This window comes from Gracilinanus agilis, chromosome 1 (genome assembly GCF_016433145.1).
Source record: "Gracilinanus agilis isolate LMUSP501 chromosome 1, AgileGrace, whole genome shotgun sequence".
NCBI lineage: Eukaryota > Metazoa > Chordata > Mammalia > Didelphimorphia > Didelphidae > Gracilinanus > Gracilinanus agilis.
In genome coordinates, this window is record NC_058130.1 from 381,309,940 (window position 1) to 381,335,319 (window position 25,380).

At 33.4% G+C, this 25,380-nt stretch overlaps 1 protein-coding gene across 2 annotated transcripts in view; it reads left to right on the forward strand.

Annotated features, from left to right (window-relative positions):
* The window catches only part of NUP155 (nucleoporin 155), a 70,868-nt gene that overhangs the window by 14,901 nt on the left and 30,587 nt on the right, over positions 1 to 25,380 (forward strand). For both annotated transcript variants that reach the window (XM_044664306.1, XM_044664315.1), the window contains exons 10-21: positions 83 to 180; positions 1,263 to 1,415; positions 3,432 to 3,532; positions 5,178 to 5,348; positions 6,211 to 6,321; positions 13,852 to 13,946; positions 15,282 to 15,370; positions 15,763 to 15,825; positions 16,336 to 16,489; positions 17,609 to 17,675; positions 18,623 to 18,738; positions 22,719 to 22,819. In XM_044664306.1, coding sequence (XP_044520241.1) covers positions 83 to 180; positions 1,263 to 1,415; positions 3,432 to 3,532; positions 5,178 to 5,348; positions 6,211 to 6,321; positions 13,852 to 13,946; positions 15,282 to 15,370; positions 15,763 to 15,825; positions 16,336 to 16,489; positions 17,609 to 17,675; positions 18,623 to 18,738; positions 22,719 to 22,819 — 1,319 coding nt within the window. The remainder of the gene's footprint in view (positions 1 to 82; positions 181 to 1,262; positions 1,416 to 3,431; positions 3,533 to 5,177; positions 5,349 to 6,210; positions 6,322 to 13,851; positions 13,947 to 15,281; positions 15,371 to 15,762; positions 15,826 to 16,335; positions 16,490 to 17,608; positions 17,676 to 18,622; positions 18,739 to 22,718; positions 22,820 to 25,380) is intronic.

The following is a 25,380-nucleotide window of genomic DNA, read 5'->3' on the forward strand; positions in this document are numbered from 1 at the left end:
TAAAATCTCCCCAATTATATTTTACTGCACATTTTTTGACATCATGAAATTTTGTTTGAAAAACTTTTCTGTTGCTTTTTAGGACCATAGACCGTTCTGTTTTTAAGCCAATTGTCCAAATAGCAGTGATTGAAAACTCAGAATCCATAGACTGTCAGTTACTGGCAATCACACATGCAGGTATGTTTAAGTCATCAAATAAAGTGATAAACATTTATCTTCTGCTTCTTTCTTGTATCAGCCACTCACTGTATGAAACATTATACCACAGTCTAATGTAGAGCCAGCAAAGACCTTGAAGACGTCTACTCCAAACTCCTCATATGGATAAAGAAAATAAAAGAAGGCATAAGGCATGCACAGATGTGTGCATGTGCACCTGCACATATTTCCATTATAGAATTTTCTTTTTCAAGTCTTATTTTGAATGGATAAGGAAATTAACCAATAGAATTGTTAAATTCCTACTATGTCCCAGGCATTCTGCTAAGCATTTGGAATTGTAATGGGAAAAGGATAGATAGGTTAAGATTTAAGAGAAGGGGAAGGCTGTCTTGAAGGCACATACTAGGAACTCAAAGGAAAGGATTTTAGTAGGCTGAGTATTCAGGGTTATACCTAATGGGATATACCACTATCTGCATCTGGGGGTCTCTTCCCATATTCTTTTTTTTTTAGAATACAAAGACAAAAATCAAATTGCCCTCAAGGAACTTCTGTCAGGGATGAGAGCATATACATATATATAATTATATACAAAACTAATATAAAACATACAAGATTATTGAGGGTTTGGGGGAGGTGATAGCAACAAGAAGGCAAAGGCGGAGCGGTGGAAAGCCCTCATTCAGGGAGTGGGGCTTGATTTGAGCATTGGGAACTAGAAGTTAAGAGGGGAGACCAGGAAGTCAGAAATGTTAAGTAAGGTTCCGTAACTCATTAGCACCAGAGTTGGAGCTAGAGTTTATATCCTCCAACCCTGTTCTGACTTTGGCAACCCTGTGTTTACCACATGTTGAATAACTGCTTCACTACCAATTAAAAACAAAAAAAATATTTTTAGTTGATTATGATAGCTACGTTTATTGAACTCAAGTCAGTATTCCTCTGGAATAATTTTAAGTGAATTAAAAAAACATTTATGAGTTTAACAAAGTTCTTCCTTTCTGAATAAAAATATTGATCATGAATGTTTGCCACTAGCATGCATTTTAGTTTTTCCATTGTATGTGACTGATTTTTTTATTTTCCCATATCCCTAGGTGTAAGATTATATTTCAGCACGTGCCCATTTAGACAGCCATTTGCAAGGCCCAATTCTCTGATACTAGTTCATGTCCGGTTACCTCCTGGATTTTCAGCTTCTTCAACTGTGGAAAAGCCATCAAAGGTGCATAGAGCTCTTTATAGCAAAGGTAAGTATTAGCATATAGTCAGGTTGCTTATATTACATTCCTATAGTGTTAAAACTACATTTTATGGAGTTTGAAAATAAAGAATTAACAAAATCAAGAATAATAAATATGGTACTGTCTACATGAGAGGAAAGACTTGAATATATTTTTACTTATAGCTGATTATTTTGAAATAGAGCCTTAATTTATTGTTATTATATAGTTTTACATTATATTTTTACTTTTATTTCTTCTACATTGATAATATTTTGAACTGACAATTAAAACTGATATTGGCTAGAAATTTTCTCAACTCTCCTTAAGGTGTGCCTGCCACCCCTCTTTGCCCCCTAATTAGTCCTTGATTTCTTTCCTTAGTATATACAGCCATGTCCCAATTATTGTGAATCACAAATCTCTTCAACTGACCACGTGTATTTGAATCTGTGCTATTTGAAATTACAGTTTTTAAAATGTAGTCATTGGTTCCCATGTGAATTTGCAATTTAACCATTTCATGGCATTCATTTATTTGCCCTAATGGAGGACCCACCCTAAATCAATACTATGCCTCAGTATAGGCTTTGTGATTTAAATAGTTTTTGTTTCAATTCACATACTATTCATTCTTGGATACACATCTAGCTTCTATTGCTCTTTACCTCAAAAAAAATTACTGGGATTCTTCCGGTTTTTTTCTTTTTTACCCTCCCCTTTCTAGTACATCAGATCTCCCAGGCAACTAGTCACCATTATCAACCATCAACCCTTACAATGCAGCCACATCCTTTACTAATTAAAGATTAGGGAGGGAATGGAAAAACAGTAAGCACAGTTTCCCTTAAGTCATTAGGTGAATTATCGAACTCTGTCCAGACCTGATGAGATTTTTCTTTTGTCCCATTAGTTTAAGGCTTAAGCCACAAAATATTCCCCAAATGTTTTTTCTTTTATTTCTCTATTCATTTTATGCTTTTTGTTATATCTATTCATAGTATGACTTTTGAAACAGAGAATTGGATCTTAAGCAGAATTATTTCAGTTGTCCCACATTATAGACATTTATAACATTATTATTTAATACTACAATCATTTTAGTACTTTCTTTAGGAGAATTCATAGTTGTACTTTTGTAATTTACATTTTATTTATGATGCTAATTATTCTCTAAGTTCAGACATTATTGAAAATGGAAGTTTCATTTTGCTTATGATGTCATAGCATGAATGTTGCTGAAATTAGTTTTGCTTACTCTTAGACTTATATATAGTTCACTATACTATAATATATGTTTGACAAAAATATTTAGCATTTCTTTAGCAACTTTTACAGCTAAAAGATGAAAAAATTAAGATCTCTCAATTTGTTTAATCTCCAAATTCACATGATTTTTTAGCATATGAGATTTACTTTGTGAATAAATGTTATTTACATTGTTTTTCCACTATCAGTTGGCTTCCTAATTTTTTTCCTGTTGATATATGATAAAATTTCTTAACCACCTCGGTAGTACATATGTTAATCGTTTGCTTTTGGGATATCAGTGGAATCATCCACTAATACCCGGGGTGGGAAGAAAACAATAAGCCACCAGCGGTAGAGTTAACTAAGAAGGAAAGGGAATTGAGGACAAAGAAGTACTTGACTACATGTATGTCTGATGATTTCTAAAGCCAAATTGTAAATTAAAATTTTTTTTATTTACCTGTTTTTAAAAACATTTGCACCTTTACACACAGAAAATGCGAAATTTATTACGTTCACTATTACTTTGTATATATCTACTGTCTTGGGATTGATTGACTAACATTTTAATACCGAATATTGAACAAAAAAATGCAGTAACTCTTTTAAACATTTTTCCTTTAGGACAATCTGAATTAAATTGAAGCAAATATTGTATGAATATTACAATAATTACTTGTCAAATAACAAATTTTAGATTAATTAGTTTTTAGACTAATAAAATAACATTGGTTGTCTGTATAATTTGACTTTGTGTGTGTGCCATATTTATGTCTCTTTTATTCATTTTAGGTGTTCTACTGATGGCAGCATCAGAAAATGAAGATAATGATATTTTGTGGTGTGTTAATCATGACACTTTTCCATTCCAAAAACCAATGATGGAAACACAGGTAAATCATCCTGAGTACTCTGGATTTTAGATACAGATATTTTAAAATGTAAATAACTTCCTGAAAAGAAAAGGGAGAACTGTGATTTAGTTTGGGTATGTGCTCCTAATTATCTAGTAATATAACATTATATTAGAAAATTAAGTGGAATAGAACAGTGTTCACTTACTGTGTTATAGTTTGTTCGTTGCAAATCTTTATCATTACTATGTTTGCAGTGAATTTCATGTAATTAGAATTTTTAAAAGTTTCATTTGATGTGCATGAAACTATATCAGAATAATCTACATTTAATCTTAGATTGCTTCCTCAAAATACATTTGTTTCATAATGAATATTCTTTTTCAATTCTATGGAAACTTACTACTTTCTGGTCTTTTTTTTCCTTCATGAGGCAGTTCCTACAGCTTAGATTGTTTTGGGATTACCTAGAATTTTTTGCTTAAATTTTGGCATACAGTGGATAGTTATTGAAGAGTTGAAGGACAGAGCATTCTCATTTAGAAAAACTATAGTTATTATGGTTCTGGACAAAAAAACACTACTTAATTTGGACATAGGCTAACCTGTGTAACCTCTGGATCTTAGTTTCCTTATCTGTGACATTAGGGTTTCTAGATGATTTTTAGAATCTTCTTCCAGACCTACTCTATGATCCTGTAAGTCAGCAAGCATTGGTTAAACAGCTAGTAAGTGCTTGGCATTGATGATACAAAGTCAAAGAATGAAATGTTTCCTTCTTTCCGCTTTACATTGTGTTAAAGGAAACAGCAAATTCAAGTATGCATAGAATAAATATAAAAATAAGTAAATATAGGATAGATAGACAGGAAAGGCACTAGCCATTGGAGAAGATTGAGAAGGGCTTCATTCATTGGAAAGATGATTCTTGAGCATCATCAAAGAAAGAGGCCAGGGTGGGGAGAGAACATGCTCCGGGTTGTGTGCATATGGGGGTGGGGAGGGTGGGCAAGGCTGTGAAGAACTTTAAAAGTTAAAGAGAATTTCTGTTTGATCTTATGAACCTCTGGAGTTGAACAGAGAAATGACATGGTCAGATTTATGTTAGGAAAATCACTTTGGTCATTCTTTGAAGAATTGCCTAGAGGAGGGTAGGATCCAAGGCAGATAGACCGTTGTAATAATCTAGGGAAATGGTGATAAGGTCCCCATCTAAGCTGTAAGCTTTAGCAGTAGAAAGATGGAATTGCATCCTGTATTTTTATGCATGTTTCTTGGAGGAAAAGAGAAGAAATGAAGAAATTATATCAGTAAGAACTTAACTCTTCATTGCTCTCTGAATTGACCACTTTCTAGGAGTGGGATGTGCTTTGGGTTGAGAAAAATATATATTGTGAGCCCATTGTGAGCATATCATAAGTCATGTCACAAACTATAAGTGGTTTTTAAGTTCTGAAAATACTAATGCCTTTGCCTTTTGATCACAAGGAATATGTGTAAGTTGGGGGGAAACGCTGAATATCGTAAAAAGCAAGAATTGAGTATTAAAGTCCATCATGTGTTTAAGTCATATTGTGTGTTTATTAAATCATCTTTCTGTTCATAAAATAATAAAATTATTTTCCTAGAAGTTCTTATCTTCAGTTAATGACTTAAGAAAATGATTTTTTTCCTTAACAAATAGATGACAACACGTGTTGATGGTCATTCTTGGGCTCTCTCTGCAATAGATGAGTTGAAAATGGATAAGATCATAACACCTTTAAATAAGGACCATATTCCAATAACAGATTCACCAGTTGTTGTGCAACAACATATGTTACCCCCAAAGAAATTTGTCTTGCTTTCTGCTCAGGTAAGCATATATTAAAATGGAGACAAAGAAAAAGGAAATAGTTAATTGCTTTGTTAAGCAATAGATTTTAATATACTCTATTTAGCATAATACCATTATCTTGGCTTATGTGCATAAATATTTTCTCTAGTGAAATCTTAGTGGAGTATTGTAATTTTTATATATCTTAATGGAATTATAATTTATATGTAAATTGAATATCTGGATAGTTAGGTGATTAGGTAGAGTGCCAAGCCTTAGAGTCAGGAAGACTCATATTCTTGAATTAAAACTGGCCTCAGACATTTAGTGACTTTGTGACCCTGGACAACTCACTTAACTTTGTTCCTCATCTATAAAATGATGTGGAGAAGGAAATGGCACACTACTCCAATATCTTTGCCAAGAAACCCTCAAATGGGTTCAAGAAGAGTCAGACATGATGGCAGTTACTGGGGAGGAAAAACAAACAAACAGAAGATCAAATAATCTGATAACTGTAGATTTTAGAAGAAGAATAATTTCCTGAAATAATATGCTTTATTTGCTATGCAGTATTTTAAAATAATATAAGATCTCATACCAACTTGTACTCAATTTCTAAGAGCAGTTAGTCAAAAAAAAAAAGATTACTTTTATCATTAGCATTTTTATTAGTATTTTCTTTTGAAATGTATTATGTGGTTCTATTACATTTGATGTTGAAACTTCAATGACTTCTGGGGATATTTGTTTTTTTTGGTTTGTTTTCTTTAATTTTTTTACAAAAGCATTGAGTTTATCATTTGAATCTTCTTCTTGGTGAGCATGCAGTATTTATTTGTTCCTTGTTACTGTGTAATTGCAGTATTTGTGATCATCAGTTTCTTAATTTTTTTCTTAGGGAAGTCTTATGTTTCACAAACTTAGACCCGTGGATCAACTGAGACATCTCCTTGTTAGTAATTTGGGGGGAGATGGAGAAGAGATCGAAAGATTCTTCAAACTACATCAGGTATTTGTAACTCTATGTTTTTTGTTTTTTTAATTTAGAATATTTCCCCATGGTTACATGATTCATGTTATTTCCCTCTCCCCCAAAGACCTCCTTCCCCCCCAGCTGCCACCACACAATTCCACTGGGTTTTACATGTGTCATTGATCAAGACCTATTTCCATATTATTGATAGTTGCACTAGGGTGATAGTTTAGTGTCTACATGTCTAATAATATCCCCATCAATCCATGTGTTCAAGCAGTTGTTTTTCTTCGCTTTTCTTTCTACTCCCACAGTTCTTCCTCTGAATGTGGGTAGCGTTCTTTCTCATAAGTCCCTCAGCATTGTTCTGGATCATTGCATTGCTGCTAGTAGAGAAGTCCATTATGTTCGATTGTACCACAGTGATTCAGTCTCTGTGTACAATATTCTCCTGGTTCTGCTCCTTTCACTCTGCATCAATTCCTGGAGGTCATTCCGGTTCACATGGAATTCTTCCACTTCATTATTTTTTTGAGCACAATAGTATTCCATCACTAACAGATAACCACAATTTGTTCAGCCATTCCCCAATTAAAGGACATTCCCTCATTTTCTAAGTTTTTGCCACCACAAAGAGCACAACAATAAATATTTCTATGCAAGTCTTTTTCCCTATGATCTCTTTGGGGGGGTATAAACCCAGCAGTAGTATGGCTGGATCAAAGGGCAAACAGACTTTTATTAAAGCCCTTTGAGCATCGTTCCAAATTGCCATCCAGAATAGTTGGATCAATTCACAACTCCACCAGCAATACATTAATGTCCCAATTTTGCCACATCCCATCAAACATTCACAACTTTCCTTTGCTGTCATGTTAGCTAATCTACTAAGTGTGAGATAGTACCTCAGAGTTGTTTTGATTTGCATTTCTCTAATTATAAGCTATTTAGAATACTTTTTCAATGTGTTTGTTGATAGTTTTGATTTCTTTATCTGAAAATTGCCTATTCATGTCTCTTGCCCATTTATCAATTGGGGAATGGCTTGATTTTTTTGTACAATTGATTTAGCTCCTTATATATTTGAATAATTGGACCTTTGTCAGAGGTTTTGTTTATAAAGATTTTTTTCCCAATTTGTTGTTTCCCTTCGAATTTTGGTCACATTGGTTTTGTTTGTACAAAACCTTTTTAATTTAATGTAATCTAAATTATTTATTTTACATTTTGTAATTTTTTTTAACTCTTGCTTGGTTTTAAAATCTTTCCTTTCCCAGAGATCTGACAAGTATACTATTCTGTGCTCACCTAATTTTCTTATAGTTTCTTCCTTTATATTCAAGTCATTCACCCATTCTGAATTTATCTTGGTGTAGGGTGTCAGATGTTGATCTAGGCCCAATCTCTCCCATATTGTTTTCCAATTTTCCTAGCAGTTTTTGTCAAATAGTGGGTTTTTGTCGCAAAAGCTGGGCTCTTTGAGTTTATCATAGACTGTCTTGCTGACATCACTTACCCTAAGTCTATTCTACTGATCCTCCCTTCTGTCTCTTAGCCAGTACCATATTGTTTTGATGACTATTGCTTTATAGTACAGTTTAATATCTGGTACAGCTAGGCCACCTTCCTTCACATTTTTTTTTTATTATTTCCTTTGATATTCTTTATCTTTTGTTCTTCCAAATGATCTTTGTTATAGTTTTTTCTAATTCAGTAAAAAAGTTTCTTGGTAGTTTGATAGGTATGGCACTAAATAAGTAAATTAATTTGGGTAGGATAGTCATTTTTATTATGTTAGCTTGTCCTATCCGTGAGCACTCAATGTTTTTCCAATTGTTTAGATCTATTTTTAATTGTGTGGAAAGGGTTTCATAGTTGTGTTCATATAATTCCTGTGTTTGTCTTGGCAGATAGATTCCTAAGTATTTTATATTGTATAGGGTGATTTTAAATGGAATTTCTATTTCTAACTCTTCCTGCTGCGATATGTTGGAAATATATAGAAATGCTGATGATTTATGTGTGCTAATTTTGTATCCTGCAACTTTACTAAAGTTGTTGATTATTTCCACTAAAGTTGTTGATTCTCTAGGATTTTTTAAGTAGACCATCATATCATCTGCAAAGAGTGATAGCTTGGTCTCCTCATTGCCTATTTTAATGCCTTCAATTTCTTTTTCTTCTCTAATTGTTACTTCTAGTGTTTCTAGTACAATATTAAATAATAAAGGTGATAATGGGCATCCTTGTTTCACTCCTGATCTTGTTGGGAATGCTTCTAATTTATCCCCATTGCAGATGATGCTTGTTGATGATTTTAACTATATACTATTTATTATTTTTAGGAAAGGCCCTTCTATTCCTATACTTTCTAGTGTTTTCAATAGGAATGGGTGATGTATTTTGTCAAAGACTTTTTCAGCATCTATTGAGATAATCATGTGATTTTTGTTGGTTTGCTTGTTGAAGGTTTGATACAGTTCAATTGTGAATCCATCTAGTCCTGGGGATTTTTTCTTAGGGTGTTCTTTGATGGCTTGTTCAATTTCTTTTTCTAATATGGGATTATTCAAGTATTCTTTTTCTTCTGCTGTTAATTTAGGCAATTTATATTTTTGTAAATATTTGTCCACATCACCGAGATTGTTATATTTATTGCCATATTTTTTTTTTTATCCTGGGACTCCATTCTAGGAGCATAGGGCCACAACCAGTAGGCAATGGGTCGCTCAGGGTCACCCAGCTGGGAAGTGTCTGAGCCCGGATTTGAACCTAGGACCTTTCGTCTCTAGGCCTGGCTCTCAATCCACTGAGCTAGCCCAGCTGCCCCTACTTTAGGTTGCAGTTTCTTTAGCAGATGTAGTTTTTACAGGGTGGGGTTGCTAGCCCCACGCCCAACCCTCCTCCTTTTTCATCCGGGCTAGGGACCGTCCTTAGCCCAGGAGTGGTAAGGGTGGGCGATAGGGGTCAAGTGACTTGCCCAAGGTCACACAGCTGGAAGTGTCCGAGGCCGGACTTGAACCTAGGACCTCCAGTCTCTAGGTCTGGCTCTCAATCCACTGAGCCACCCAGCTGCCCCTGTATTGCCATATAATTGGGCAAAATAGTTTTTAATGATTGCCTTAATTTCCTCTTCATTAGAAGTAAGGTCTCCCTTTTCATCTTTGATACTGTTCATTTGGTTTTCTCATTTACTTTTTTTTATTAGATTGACCAATACTTTGTCATTTTTATTTGTTTTTTTCAAAGTACCAGCTTCTGGTCTTATTTATTAATTCAATAGTTCTTTTACTTTTGATTTTATTAATTTCTCCTTTAATTTTTAGGATCTCTAATTTAGTTTACATCTGGGGATTTTATTTGTTTGCTTTCTAGTTTTTTGATCTGCATGACGAATTCATTGATCTCTGCCCTCCCTAATTTGTTAATATATACACTCAAGGATATAAATTTCCCCGAGTGCTGCTTTGGCTGCATCCCACAGATTTTAGTAGGAGATGTCATCGTCATTCTCTTCAATGAAATTATTAATTGTTTCTATGATTTGTTCTTTAACTAACTGATTTTGGAGAATCATATTTAATTTCCAATGAATTTTTGATTTGCCTCTCCATCTACCCTAATTATTATTTTTATGGCATTATGATCTGAAAAGTTTGCATTTATTATTTCTGCTCTTTTGCATTTGTTTGCCATGTTTCTATGCCCTAGTGCATGGTCAGTCTTTGAAATGTACCATATGCTGCTGAAAAGAAGGTGTGTTCCTTTTTTTGTCCCTATTTATTTTTTTCCATGTATCCATTAACTCTTAATTTTTCTAGGATTTCATTCACCTCTCTTATTTATTGTTTGGTTTGATTTATCTAGATCTGATAGAGGAAGGTTCAGTTTTATGGTAGTATAGTTTTACTATCTATTTCCTACTTGAGCTCTGCCAGTTTCTCCTTTAGAAATCTGGATGCTATACCATTTGGTGCATACATGTTAAGTACTGATATTTCCTCATTGTATATACTGCCTTTTATCAGGATGTAATTACTTTCCCTATCTCTTTTGATCAAATCTATTTTTACTTTGGCTTTGTCCAGTATCATGATTGCAACCCTTCCCTTCTTTTGCTTAGTTGAAGCCCAATAGATTTTGTTCTATCCTTTCACCTTTATCCTGTGTGTGTGTCTACCTGCGTCATGTGTGTTTCTTGTAGACAACATATGGTAGGCTTTTTGGTTTTAGCACTCTTCTTGTTGCTTCCATTTTATGGGTGAGTTCATCCCATTCACATTCAGAGTTATAATTGTCATCTGTGTATTCCCTAGCATTTTGAAATCCTCTCCTAATTCTGCCTTTTCTTCTTTTGCTATTTCCTTTTAAACCAGTGGTTTGCTTTTAATCAATCCCCCAATTCCAACCCTTATTTTAGTTCCCTTTCCACCCCCTTCCTTTTTGTTCCCCTCTTGTTATTTTTTTTTAGGATCTATTAAATTTCCTCCCCCCTCTTTTCCTCCCTTTATGTACTCCCTGCCCCACTAACCCCTCTTCTGACTTTCCCTGTAGTGTAAGATAGAATTTGGTACCCCAATGGATCTAGCCGCTCTTCCCTCTCAGAATTGATTCTACTGAGTGTAAGGTTTAAGTATTACCTATTAACATTCTCTTCCTCTCCTTCTTATAATAGTATTCTTCCACTCCCCTTCCCATATACCTCTTTGTGTGGTATAGATTATCCTATTTTTCTTATTCCTTCAAGTTTCTCTTGGTGCCATCTTCTATTCTCCCACCCATTTTCTTTTCTTTTTTTGTGTGTGTGTATTATCTTAGACAACTTAGTACCCCAACCTTTCCCTATGTATAGTTCTTCTAATTACTATAATAGTGAATACAATTTTTGAGAGTTACAAATAACATTTTTCCATATAAGAATATAAGTAATTTGATCTTATTGAAGCCCTTAAAAAAGAACCTTAAAAAAATTTTTTTTCTCTTTCCCCTCTCTTATTTACCTTTTCATGTTTCTCTTGATTTTTTGTGTTTGGATATAAAACTTGCCATTTAGTTGTGGTCTTTTCTTTACAAATACTTGGAAACTTTCTATTTTTTGAATGCCCATACTTTCCCCTGGAAGTATACAGTCAGTTTTGATGGGTAGGTGATCCTTGGTTGTAGACACAATTCTCTTGACTTTCTGAATATTATACTCCAAGCCTTGCAGGCTTTTAGTATGGAAGCTGCCATAAACTGTAATCCTGATTGGTGTTCCTTGATATCTGAATTGTCTCTTTCTGGCTTCTTGTAATATTTTCTCCTTAACTTGGAAGCATTTGAATTTGACTATTACATTCCTGGGTGTTGTCTTTTGAGGATTTAGTGTAGATGGTATTCTATGGGCTCTTTTAATGTCTGTTTTACCCTCTTTTGAAGGATATCAGGGCAATTTTCTTGGATAATTGTTTGTAGTATGATGTCAAGATTCTTCTTTGTCTCTGATTTTTTTCAGGAAGACCAGTGATTCTCAAATGGTCTCTTCTAGACCTGTTTTCTTGGTCTGTCATCTTGTCAATGAGATATTTTATGTTTCCTTCTATTTTGTCAGTCTTTTGGTTTTGCTTTATTAATTCTTGCTGTCTTGTGAAATCGTTGGCTTCTACTTGCCCAATTCTAGTCTTTAAATATTGGTTTTCAGCTATAATCTTTTCATTTTCCTGTTTAGTCTAGTCTATCTAGCTCTTTGTGACTTCCAGCTGGTTACTTCTGGTCTTCAATTTGCCTATCATTTGAACTATTTCCCACTTTTCTTGCCAAATCTCTTCTACCTTTCTCATGATCTCAGATTGGAACTCTTCAAGAGCTTGTGACCAATTTTCATTTTTTTGGGAAGGTTTGGATGTATTTATTTGTCTTTTCTCTGCTGTTTCCTCTGTGCTCTGGATTTTTTCTCCGTAAAAATATCCAGAGGTAGTGCCTTTCCCTTGTTCCTTTTGGTGGTTGGTATTTCTTGAGCATTGCTAGCCATCACTATGCTGGTTTTTGTTTCCCTCAGAAGTCTGAGTGAAGAGGGCAGGCTGTGTATGGAGCTATGGAGCAGTTTTTGCCTGAGGCTACTTTTTGAGTCTGCTGGGTTTCTGCTGTGTGCCACCTCACTCCTCTCTCCACGCCTAAGATGCGCACTCTTCAGCCTCCTGGGGTTTTGCATCTAGCTGCTCTCAGGGGTGTTCTTAAATCAGCTGCCAAGAACTTAGAGATTGCCCCACACCACTCTAATTCTGGCACACTGGCTGTGACTCTGGCACTGTAAGTGGGGTGGAGGAGGGTTGATCAGCTTGCGTTTTGGTGGAAGCTAATTCACCCCCTGAGCATGGAAATGCCAAAAAAAATCCCACATACCTTCGATGCTGCACCCTATTGTGGAGTCCCTTCATTCATCTGAACTTGGTTTTTTTGTTCTTTTGAGGTATCACATAGGTTGGCGGTGGGGAGAGTAAGGATTCTGCAACTACTCTGCAGCCATCTTAATCCAGAAGTCCCCCTGTAACTCTATGTTCTTGTCCAATTATAGTAGAATGTTTCGTTTTATTTTATATAATCCAAGTAGCCAATGGGTAATTATTTTTTACTTTGTGTTTATTATATGCCATAAAATTTCAGTTTAAATAAAGTAAGCCCAGGTGAGTTTCTTTGGCTTAAGCTGGTCTTTTAAAAAATGAAGATTTTTTTTTAAATCCTTACCTTCTGTGTATTGACAATACTGTGTATTGACTCCAAGACAGAGGAGTGGTAAGGGTAGGCAATGGGGGTCAAGTGACTTGCCCAGGGTCACACAGCTGGGAAGCATCTGAGGTCAGATTTGAACCTAGGACCTCCCATCTCTAGGCCTGGCTCTCAATCCACTGAGCTACCCAGCTGCCCCCTAAAAAATGAAGATTAATATGGTATTGAAGAATATAGTTAACTAATTTCATCTCCTACTCTTTTTATATTTTTATTTCATTAGTAGCTCCAGTTTTGTCTTTCTGTGCTAATGCTTGGGGATAGAACTGTATTTTCATCTGTTGTGATCTGTTCTGATTTTTCTTATAGTTATATTTAGAACATACTTTAATTCATGTTATTACAAACCAGAGTCCTATTTTAAAGTTTTAAATACAACTTTTTCTGTTTTCATTCATTTGACTTTTCTTTACAAAATACAAAATGTACTTTTTCCTATCACAAAATATCTCATAATGAGTTAGGTATTGATTACTTTAATAAAAAGACTGTAACTCTGAATAAACCAAGACAGCTATTAAGGTTAAATAGTAGAGAGGCTTTCACAGCACAAAAATATTACTGTTTTCTTAGTATGGTAATAAGTGGAAGATGTCCAGAAATGAAGAAATTTGGGTTAAATTAAGGAATAAACTAGAATTAGTACTATTAATAAGTTAAGATTTGCATGCTATAATGTTATATATGTTTTTAAAACAGGCAGTATTAGCAGAGGGTTTGTGTGTGTGTGTGTTAGCACATTAAAATATATTTAAATACTTTAATATTTGCAATATTAATGAATGGTAATATTTCCTATAGGAGGACCAGGCTTGTGCAACTTGCCTTATCCTGGCTTGCTCCACTGCTGCCTGTGATAGAGAGGTGTCTGCTTGGGCAACTCGTGCATTCTTCAGGTATTTAGATAAATGTTCTTTTCATCTGTACTTTTTTTGTTTCAGTTACATCACCTAGAATTATAACTTTTTAAAATAATGTATTTTGGGGAAATAGTAAGATTAGACTCAGGTTCAAATTAACTCTGTTAATGAGTACCTCTTGACCCAGAAAGGAATTTCAGCCATTTACCTTCTTCAGAGATGCTAAGGGGATAAGAGAATAAAATTGTCTTTGATCAGGGACCATTGAAATTGAACAAATCATATTAACATAGCCCTAATGAAACTAAAAATGGTATGGTATGCCTCCTTTCTCATCTGCTCCTAACATAAACCTCAAATGCCACTGTATTTTCACCTTTCTTCTTCCTCATTTCTCCATTATTTCCTTCTCTCTTTCATTTCTTGACTCTCACTTAACATTTTTTGAGTCCCATTGACAAATCTGTTACAAAACACAGGTTCCATTTCGATAAAGAACTTCATAAGCTTCACAACCATGAGCCCAGTTTGAAACCACACCTTTGTATTTACCACTAGAATGACTATGTGCTAATTATTTAACATCTCTCGGTCATGGCTTCCTCATTTGTAATAGCGGGAGGCTAGAGTGACTAATGGTATTCCTACTACCTTTCTTTTGGGGATTAACCTCTAGTTATAAGCCCTCAATGAAACATTAATGAGAAAGAAGAATTCAATTGATTCTGTTTGTTTCCTGAGAGTGGAAAAGCAACTCCTAGAACAGCAACTTGAAATTACAAAGAAATGTATTTCAGTTCAGAATTAGAAAATGTATATGTATAAAATTAGAGATATCCCAAAGTGTAAAAAGCTGCTTTTGAAATGGGGAGGTTAGCAAGTTTCTTGAATCTACCCTAAAGTCATTAATTGGATGCCTAAGACCACTTTTCAGTCATATTATAGGGTGGATTCATACTTAAGGTAGAAGTTTGAATAAATGACTTCCCTTCCAATTTTTAAGTTTCTACTGTTTTGTACTATTTATACAGTAAATATAAAATTTTTTACTTTGAGGAATTTTGAATAGTTCAAAAGAAATGTATTCTTTCCTATAAATGTTTTGTATGCAAACATATTTTTAGAAAGTGCACTATGATTTTAGAAATAAGAAGAAGGAATAGCCTTTGTGGACATAGTAAATGCTATTTAAATATAAGTGTATTTTGTATATAAAGATATATGCAATGGGCATATGGTTGAAAAAATTTTAAGAAGTGTATTTCAGTATAGTACTTTTGTAGCCTCTTAAACATTTTGAACACAACTAACATGGTTTCTAAACAACATATGTATTAGATGAAGTAACTCAGGTTTTGTCTATTAAAATAGATATGGTGGAGAGGCACAGATGCGATTTCCATCAGCTCTTCCTCCTCCAAGTAATGTTGGACCCATTTTGGGGTCTCCCGTCTATCCTAGTGAGTATAAAACATTAACTAAGACTATTTCAGTTTCTCTTTGAATTTTATAAATTCTGTAGCCTTTTCCATAATGTGCTTTTTTAAATATTGAAAGCATTTCATTCTGTCTTAATTTATTGCTTCTGATTTTTATGAAAGAACGTACATATCTCTTATCATCTTATATCTTAAAATTCTCATCACACATTGGCAACATTTCCAAAAATGTGATTCTGTAACAACTAAAACTTTGAGCCAGTATTCTAAAAAGTGAAAATTCAGAGAAAGCCATGAGGATTATCGAAAATCCCAAAATGGGGAGTGTTTAGCCTCCTTTGGCCCTACCCTTCCTTTCCGTGGGAATGTGGGACTCACAGGCTCTTCAGACTTTCTTCTGATTTCATTTTTAGGTTCCCCTGTGCCTGTTGGTAGTCCATATCCTAATCCATCCTTCTTGGGAACACCTCCTCCAGGTACTTTACTTTGTTTTTGACCTAAAAACATTGACAAGCTGAAACCTACCATAAAGATTCTTTGGTTAATATTTTACATTTTTATCCCTGGTAAGAATTGGCAGTGAAAGTTCTTATCCTTAAAATTTTATTTAACTTAATTTGGAGACAATCAAGAAAAGAGTGAAAATCACAATTGCCATTACAATGGGGCAAAGATGGTGCTCAGTTTGTCAGAATGCCCTTGGTGCTGTTCATTAGAAATACCTTACTTGGGTTCTAGAGCGAACACATTCTGAAATTGTTTCTAGTCATATTCCAGGTTCAAGAAAAACAGATATATTGTCAGACTTCCTTTACTGTACCTAATATTCCTCTCTTAAAACACAGATATCTTAGGGTTCCACATTTGGACTTGAATTCAGTATTCAAGAAAATGAAACCACATATCTACTTATAATGTAATGCATATGAGAAAAAGCATTTGTCATTGAAGGTTTGGAAACTTTTAAAAAGATTTATGTGTCCTAGGTGTGCAGCAATCTCCTGCCATGTCAACACCAATGTATCTTACTGGAAGCCACTTGTCGCAGTCTGCAGCAAATATTACTTGTATGACTGGGCCAGAGATGGTGTATTCTGGCAAACACAATGGTATCTGCATTTATTTCTCTCGAATCATGGGGTGAGTTACTTAAGGAAAACATTATTTCTACTAGCTGATTGACATTTTCTATTTATAATAATTTATACAAAATAATTTTTTTTCCTTTTTTTTAGCTATTAATACATTTCCTTTAGGTTAAACAGAGAGATAGTTAAGCAAAACAACAGTAAAAGGGAGATTGTAAGTGATTTTATTTATTGCTATGCTTTCCTGGTTGTTGTTTTTTTAATTATTCAAATAAAGGGAGACTTTGTGCTACAAGATAGCATCAGCATCCATTGTATTTTTTTAAGTACTTACTGATATATATTTTTAGATTGTTTCTATAACATAATGTCTCCCTTCACATACTCAGCAAGCTATCCCTTATAAGAGAGAATAAAGAAATATGAAAAACAAGTCAGCTCCTCCAGTATATAAATTACATCTGGCACCATATGCAGTATGCATCTAGAGTGTTCAAAAAAGAATGAGACACATTTTTGCAATTCTTTTCCAGGGCCAGATTTGATTATTATAATCATACTGTGTTATAATTTATTTTACTTTATTTATTTTATCTATTTTAAATCCTTACCTTCCATCTTAGAATCATTACTGTGTATTGGTTCCAAGGCAGAAGAGTGGTAAGGGCTAGATAATGGGGATTAAGTGATTTGCCCAGGGTCACATAGCTAGGAAGTGTCTAAGGCCAGATTCAAACCTAGGACCTCCCATCTCTAGACCTGGGTCTCAATCCACTGAGCCACCCAGCTGCCCCCCTTCCCCATTTCAAAATTAATTACATTGTTGTATTTTTGGTTTTTGTATTGTATTGTATAATTGTATCTGTTTTTCCTGGTTCTCCTAATCTCAACTGACATCAGGTTATATAATTGCATCTGGATTCTTCATATATTTTATCAGGATAATTTTAGCAACCAAACTTACACTGTACTTTACATTATTTTCCTCTCAAGAGAAGTTTTATAGATGAAGTAAATTTGACTTGAGAGAATATAACCTAAAACAGCATGCTGAATTCTTCTGTATTGTGTATTTTACATTGCTGAGCTTCAGGAAGGACATTAACAATGTTTACAATTGTTTTCATTGAGTTAATGTAATAGTTAATTAAAATGTTCTTTTGTTTTTCAGAAATATTTGGGATGCAAGTTTAGTTGTGGAGAAGGTATTCAGGAGTGGCAGCAGAGAGATTATTACAGTAAGTGTAGGGCGGATGTACCAATTTCAGTTGGGCAGTTTTTAGGGTTTTTTGGTGGGTTTTTTTGCTTTGTACTTATTAAGCTTTTTATTTGTATGTTTTGTTAGTGCTTTCTTTTTAAATATTACCATCACTTTACAGGGACTCATACTGATTGTCTAAATTCTCCCAAATAATAAATATAATCAAGGAAACTAAATCTGTACACTAGCTATGTCTGAATGTATATCAATACAATATATCAATAAGAAACATTTTTGAGGGTGTTTGTACCTGGTAAGATTTCTCTCAAGTAATTTAATTAAAATAATTTAAATGCAAAAGATTAAATTTTTTTAGAAATTGTATACATTTTATACACATGTATGTATATATCATTTATAACAGAAATATAATTTTCAGGTAATTCAGAAATTCTATTTTATCCATAGTTAAAGATTACAGAATAGGAATGGTCTTATTTATATGTGTACTTCTTCAGATTAGAATCAAATTCTCAAGAGATCTTACAAGTCACCAAAGCCAAAATCTATTTTATAGACAATAATAAACAGCTAACATGCCCTGGAATTCCCTTTTTGTATCCCTGTGCCTTTGCTTGACACATAGTAAATACTTAATACATGTTTATTCATTGATTGATTTACAGATATAATCCCATCATATTTCCCTTCTGCTTACCTTTTTTTTTTTAATCACAAAAGTTATCTGCCATCTTTTTAACTCTGATAGGATTTTATTTTCGTATTATTTACCTAGTTCTAAACTCTGTTCTAGTCTCAATATATGAATTGGTAGATAGGCCCCTTTATTGTTCCTGAAAATCTTCTTTGTCACAGTGAACCCATGAAGATATTTTTATTCTGTACTGAATGTTAAAGTTACTACATGTTTTATTTTGTAATGAAAAGTTTTCCAGCTTTTAAAAATGTTTCTCTTATTTGTAGATTGAAAGTAGCGTACCACCTCAGCTGTTAGAATCAGTGATACAGGAACTAAAAGGTTTACAAGAATTTCTGGACAGAAATTCACAGTTTGCAGGAGGACCCATAGGAAATCCACAGTAAGAACAAAACTTGTCTTTATTTTTTTAATAATTTTTTATTTTAAATTAATCACTTGAGATTTATTAAGCTATCTTTACCATGAAGGTCAATATAACAATTGTTCATCTTCTTAAACATATCCATTAGCTCAAAAACTTACAAAAACTAAATTTGCTTTCATTATTTAAGAAATTTATATAATTTCAACTTTACATATATCTTAAAATTATAATCTCTCATATTTCCTTATCAGTTAACAGTATCTACCTTAAAGTTCCCTGTTGATGTTTATTATTTTTCTAATATTTTTGAAATTGCATTGGGGTCTAAAAAAACTTTTAATTACTATTTTAAACAACATTTATAAGAAACCTCAATGAATCAGCATTCAAAAAACTGGAATCTTAGTCTGTAACTTAAACCACAAAATTAGAACCATTTTATAATTTGCTCAAATAGAAGATGTATGATCAAATTTGAAAGCAGTTTTATTTTTGTATTTTTTTCACATTGCAACTATTTCCAAATTATATTGATGAAATTAGGAATATATGTTGATAAAGTTTTGATAAGATAAGGAATCTAGAAGGTTATCTCAGAATGGATGGCTAAGATAGAAAGAATTCTGTGCAAGGTTGAAATTTGAAGGCCGTAGAACAGGAAGAGTTCTGAGACAGCTTATCTTTGGCTGTGAGACTAGTTTATACCTGCTGCTGTGACAACTTTTGTTTGGAAGAAGAAAGACCAGAACACCTTGTTTGCCTTAGACTCTGAGGGAAATCTCTATAGCCACACTCAGCTTTAGTGAGCTCAGTTTGGCTCACTATCTTCATTAATCTGGAGACAACTTTAAATAATAGATAAATAAGCATTTAGTTAGCTTATCATAGATAGTTTTGGGGTTTTAGTAAGAGTTAAGGAGCCATAATGTAGCTCAAGTGAATTCCTGCGACCAAGAAGAAATTCGTTTTGCGACGAAAGTGGTGGGTTGGATTTGTTTAGCTTTCTTAGTGTTAAGGAACCTTTTATATAGCCTTGTTATCCTCAAGCTTTTATTATATAAAAATTATAATTTTACAAAATAAATAAAAATAAATAAAAGTTATAATTTTATATAAGAAGGATCTCCAGATAAGTTTGTGCACTGGGCTCTAAGGAGGGAAACTGTGGATACTTTGTGAATATCTAACAGAGTATATACAACAGTGTCCTCATTATCACATTTATTATAATTATTATTAGATTTGGCGAGTTTTATAGGACAAGAACCATACAAAATTTGAGTTTTACAGACCAGCAGTCATTACCTGGTCTGTTAGAATTCTGTATTATTATTATTATTACAAACTATACCTCTGCCTTCCCCTCTCCTGGTAAATCTTTCCTTATAATAAAGATATGTAAAAAGAAAACACAATTGAACCAAACCAACTAAAATGGTATTCCTTTGTAACTGTATTTGATAGCATGTTCATATTCCAAACCCAGAGCCTACCATCCCTTAACCTATAAGAGGAAAGTGCATTTATTCTTGTCTTCATATGTCATTGTACTTATGTAACATTCAGTTACAGTTTATTATTTATCATGGAACTCCATGACTTTTAGCTTTGTTTTCTTTTTTAAGAACCAAATTTGCAGTCTTTCTGACATATTCCTGATAGATCTTTATATCATGCGTCATTTTTTTTTGTTCCTATGATATTCAGTTACTTTCATGTACCCTTAATTATTCAGCCATTTTCCTTTTTTGGTATATAGACATTTTTGTCATGCTTATTATATATTACCACATTGTTCTTAAATTTTTCTCAAGTCCATAGTTTCAACAACAATGTAATCAGTTAAGTGCTTCTCTACAATTTTGTCAAACATTGAGTTTTGCTTTTTGCTACCATTGCCAATTTAATGATATCTTAAAGGTATGTCTCTGATTATCAGGGAATTCAAAAGATTTTATTATTGTTATTAACAATTTATATTTTTCATCTTAAAAACTTGAAAAATTCACTTTAGAAATCTTCCTGGATAATATATGCATTATTTTTATAGGTTTGGAACTTTCCTGTGAATATCAAGCTTTTAATTGATATGTTTACTACAAATATTCAAATGTGCTTTTATTATTTTAGAACTAGAAGGATATTGTATTTGATGATGAAAAATCCTTTTATATTTGTATAAACTTATATATATATTTATTTTATTCACATTATATATATATATATAAATATATATTTATATATAATATAAATTTATATTTGTATAACTACCATTTTTTTGTGTGTCTGGTTTAATGTAAAATTTTTTTTTCTCCTTTACAAAATTGGTGCACCTTGTATTGTTCCCTTATCTTGTTTTTAATTATTTAAACTCTTATCTGATCACTCTTATGGGTATTTTCATGTTGTATGTGGTACAAAACCTCAATCTAAAACTCTTTTTGGCCATGTAGCTTTCAAACTTTGACAACAATTTTTATTGAATAAGGATTACAGTGTTGTTGTTTTTTTTTTTAGTATTGGTCTTATAAAACATTAATAGATTTAGTTTACACATTTTTCTATATTTTTGTATTCTCATCTAATACCATACAGCTTTTGTTATTACTGTTTTATTTTGAAAGGTGGTTGAGTGAGTTATAGATCATAAGTCTAGAGTTAGAAGGGGTCCCAAGACCTGTTTTATAGATGAGGAAACTGTGGCCCTTGGAGGTTGAATGATTTGCATGAGTTTACAAAGGTAGTATTCATCAAACTGGGATTTTAAACCTGGTTTGTGCCTGTAGAGCCAATGTTCCTTCCCCTGTGACACCCTTCCTTCTCACCATTCTTTTAAAATAATTATTGATATTCTTACCTGTCTGGTTTAACATGTGTCTTAGGTTGTCATTTCAGTTCTATGAAATAACTTAATTCTTACTGCTATAAACCTATGAACTAATTTAGGAAATGCTGTAAAGTTCCTTATTATCTGAGGAGTATTCCTCAGCAATTTGTTTTGGTCTAGATTTGGGATTTCATTGTTTTAGGAAATGCCCTGTAACTAGGCATATCACCACTATTCTTCAATTTATAGTTTTAGAGCTTCCTGAAGAAACAAGAGCCTAAATTATTTGCCCAGAGTCATATTCCAGTATGTGTCAGAGGTTGATCTTGAATACAGCTGTTTTCTGAACCACACTAACTGCCTTCAAAGGAAGAAACAAAAAAATTGTCATAATATAGTTATTCAGCCTTGAACTGTTCATTTTTGAGACTAATTTCCCCTTTAAAACACAGTAGTATCTATCCCAGCCCATTCCTGCTCACAGAGTCATCTCTAGCATCATTCATAAGAGACTGATTTGAATGTCAAAGAATTAAGAGAAGCCTTTGGAAAATTAAGGAAGTCCCTGAATATTTTTATAGTAGTCAAGTTTCTTTGTAATTACACTGTCTTGAAGGATGGCTATCACATGATTGTTACACAGTTTGGTCAGAAAAATTACACCCAGAAAAATCACTTGATTTAAGAATTAGATCATAATTAAATTATAACTTAAATAATGTTAAAAAAGCAAGCTTATTTTCATAGCTTTCATTTTAAAATGTAGTTTCAGTATATTTTACTATATGATATTGGTCCATATCTTAAACAAATTCACATTAAATGATCTTTTTCCAGTGCCATTTATTCTCAGATAAAGAGGGCCTATTCTATTTATTTCATCTAAATATTAATGAGGAATATTCCTTCATTTATACATTTCACCTTGATTTTTACCAATATTGTCATGCAATCTTCACATGATCTTTTTTATGTTTTTAATTTGGACTAATGCCCAAATATTTGACATGCTTAATATTTTTCTCATTTTCTCATAATTTCTGTTTTAGATAAAAGACTATGCCTTCTTTTAATACTATTCTTCATAGAGTGAAGAAAAAATTAATGTCATTCAAATAAAATTTCCTCAATTATTTTAGCAGCCTAATTTTTTAAATTTGATTTTCAGTACTACTGCTGCCAGAGTACAACAAAGGCTGATCGGATTCATGCGTCCTGAAAATGGAAGTTCTCAGCAAATGCAACAGGAATTACAGAGAAAGTTTCATGGTATGTCATTCTTGCAAAATTAAACATGTATATTTTTAGTCTGAGGTCTTAGTCAGTTTTGCTTGACAAATATTAATTTCCTTTTATGTACAAAGTTCTGTGCTTGGTTTTAAGGGATACAAAGAGAAAAACAGGGCCTGATTGTTCTTCCCTAAGAATTTATGATCTAGCAGATTGGAATGAGTGAACTTAAGCCACCCTAGTTCACATGATAGCATAAAACTACCTTCAATGTTGATGTTACTGGGTTAAAACTGCAGTTAATGATGATAGTCTGATGTCTAGAAAGTGTTATTCAATGTGCTTTTGCATTCACTTCAGGCAAAACCTTTTTTTTTAAATAAATGTAAATCATAATTTTTTTGAAAGCAAAGATTTTTTTTAAAGTAAAAATTTTATCATACTTAGGCTCTTTTTTTTTAGTACAAAATACATGTTTTTGAATTCCACCTCTTATCCTATTTCTTTGCTTTTCCTTTTGTAGTAGAAATACTTAACCAACACTAATATTACTCTAAAAAGCAATATTCAAAAGAAGAGTAATAAAGAATTACCAAGGATAATTTCTTCATACTGACAGCCATAGGATGGATATGACTTCTAAAAAGCTCCAATGTACTTTGATTTCTTCTTATTACAAGAATTTTCGTGGGGAGGAGCATGGTCTCTCCTCTCATAATTTTCTCTTTGTCTTAGTGATAATGTCCTGTCATAGGCTCTAATAGTGACTCATGAAATATTTTTTTAAATCTAATGTCAACAACTATAAAACATAAGCATTCTTAAACTAGGATCCTTGAACTAATTTTTTTGATTAAGAAAAATTTTCCATAGTTACATGATTCATGTTCTTTCATGATTTCTAGATTCCCCTCCCATAGCCAATGCACAGTTCCACTGGGTTTTAAATGTGCTATTGATCAAGACCTATTTCCATATTATTGATGTTTGCACTAAGGTGATTGCTTACAGTCTACATCCCTAATCATATCCCACCGACCCATGTGATCAAGAAGTTGTTTTTCTTCTGTGTTTCTGCTCCCATAATTCTTTCTCTGGATGTGGATAGTGTTCTTTCTCGTAGGTCTGTCAGAAATGTCTTGGATCATTGCATTGCTGCTAGTAGAAAAGTCCATTATATTCGATTATGCCATGGTGTATCCATCTCTGTGTATAAGGTTCTCCTGGTTCTGCTCCTTTCACTCTGCATCAATTCCTAGAGGTCGTTGAACTAATTTTAAAAATATTTTAGTAAATGCATTTCAATATTATTACTTCTTTTTGTAATTTTTTGAATTTTATTTTGTGCATTTAAACAACATTCTGAGGGGCAGCTAGGTGCTTCAGTCGATAAAGAACTGGGCCAGGAGATGAGAAGTCCTGTGTTCAGATTTGGTCTCAGGCTCTTTCTAGCTATGTGACCTAGGAAAGTCACTTAAATCCCCCATTGCCTAGCTCTTACTGCTTTTTTGCTTTGGAAATGAAACTTAGTATTTCTTCTAAGACAAGGTAAGAATTAAAAACAAAACAAAATGAAATGAAACATTCTGAGAACAACTTCAGCAGACTGGCAGAGAAGTCCATGACACAGAAAAGGTGAAGAGCTGTTTCTCAACAGTGTTCTTCATTGTAATTCTTTACCCATGTGCTAAACATGTCATTTTTCCACTATACTCTTTTAAATTAATCTTTATTGTAGGATTGGAGCCAAGATAGTGCTTTATTTAGTAGCAGCAAAAGGCTAAACCATACTGAAAATTTTTTCAAATCAGTCTTTAAAAAGTGCCTTAAAAAGTGTTCTAAATCTCTTATAATTAGAGAAATGCAGATGAAAACAACTCTGAGGCATCACATCACACTTAGCATATGGGCCAACATGACAGCAAAGGAAAGTGATAAATGTTGGAGGGGATGTGGCAAAATTGGGACACTAATGCATGGCTGGTGGAGTTCTGAATTGATCCAGCCATTCTGGAAGGCAATTTGGAACTATACCCAAAGGGTTTTAGAAGACTGCCTACCCTTTAATCTAGCCATACCACTGCTGGGTTTGTACCTGAAGAGAGATAATAAGGAAAAAGACTTGTATAAAAATACTTATAGCACCACTCTTTGTGGTTGCAAAAAACTGGAAAATAAGGGGGTATCCATCAATTGGGGAATGGCTAAATAAATCGTGGTATCTGATGGTGATGGAATACTATTGTGCTGAAAGAAATGATGAACTGGAGGAATTCCATGTGAACTGAAGGGCCTCAAAACGACAAGAGTCAACAATGAACAGCAAGAAAGTGTGAGCAGATTCTCTTCCTGACTACAGCTTGAAAGGTAGGCAGAAAGAGTTTGATTTTTACAAGATAAGAGGAACTAAAATCAAAATGACACACAGAAGAGTGCTGGCTGACCATTCCCCACCTACTGCATTAGGTTCAGCAGTTTGGGGTAGGTTAACGTTGAAATCTTGGGACCCTGGCTACACCAGCAAAAGAGCACCTGAGATCCACAACCTTGAAGTACCAAGCCCTGGCATTAACCCACAGTGAGGCCTGGGAAGCCATAGC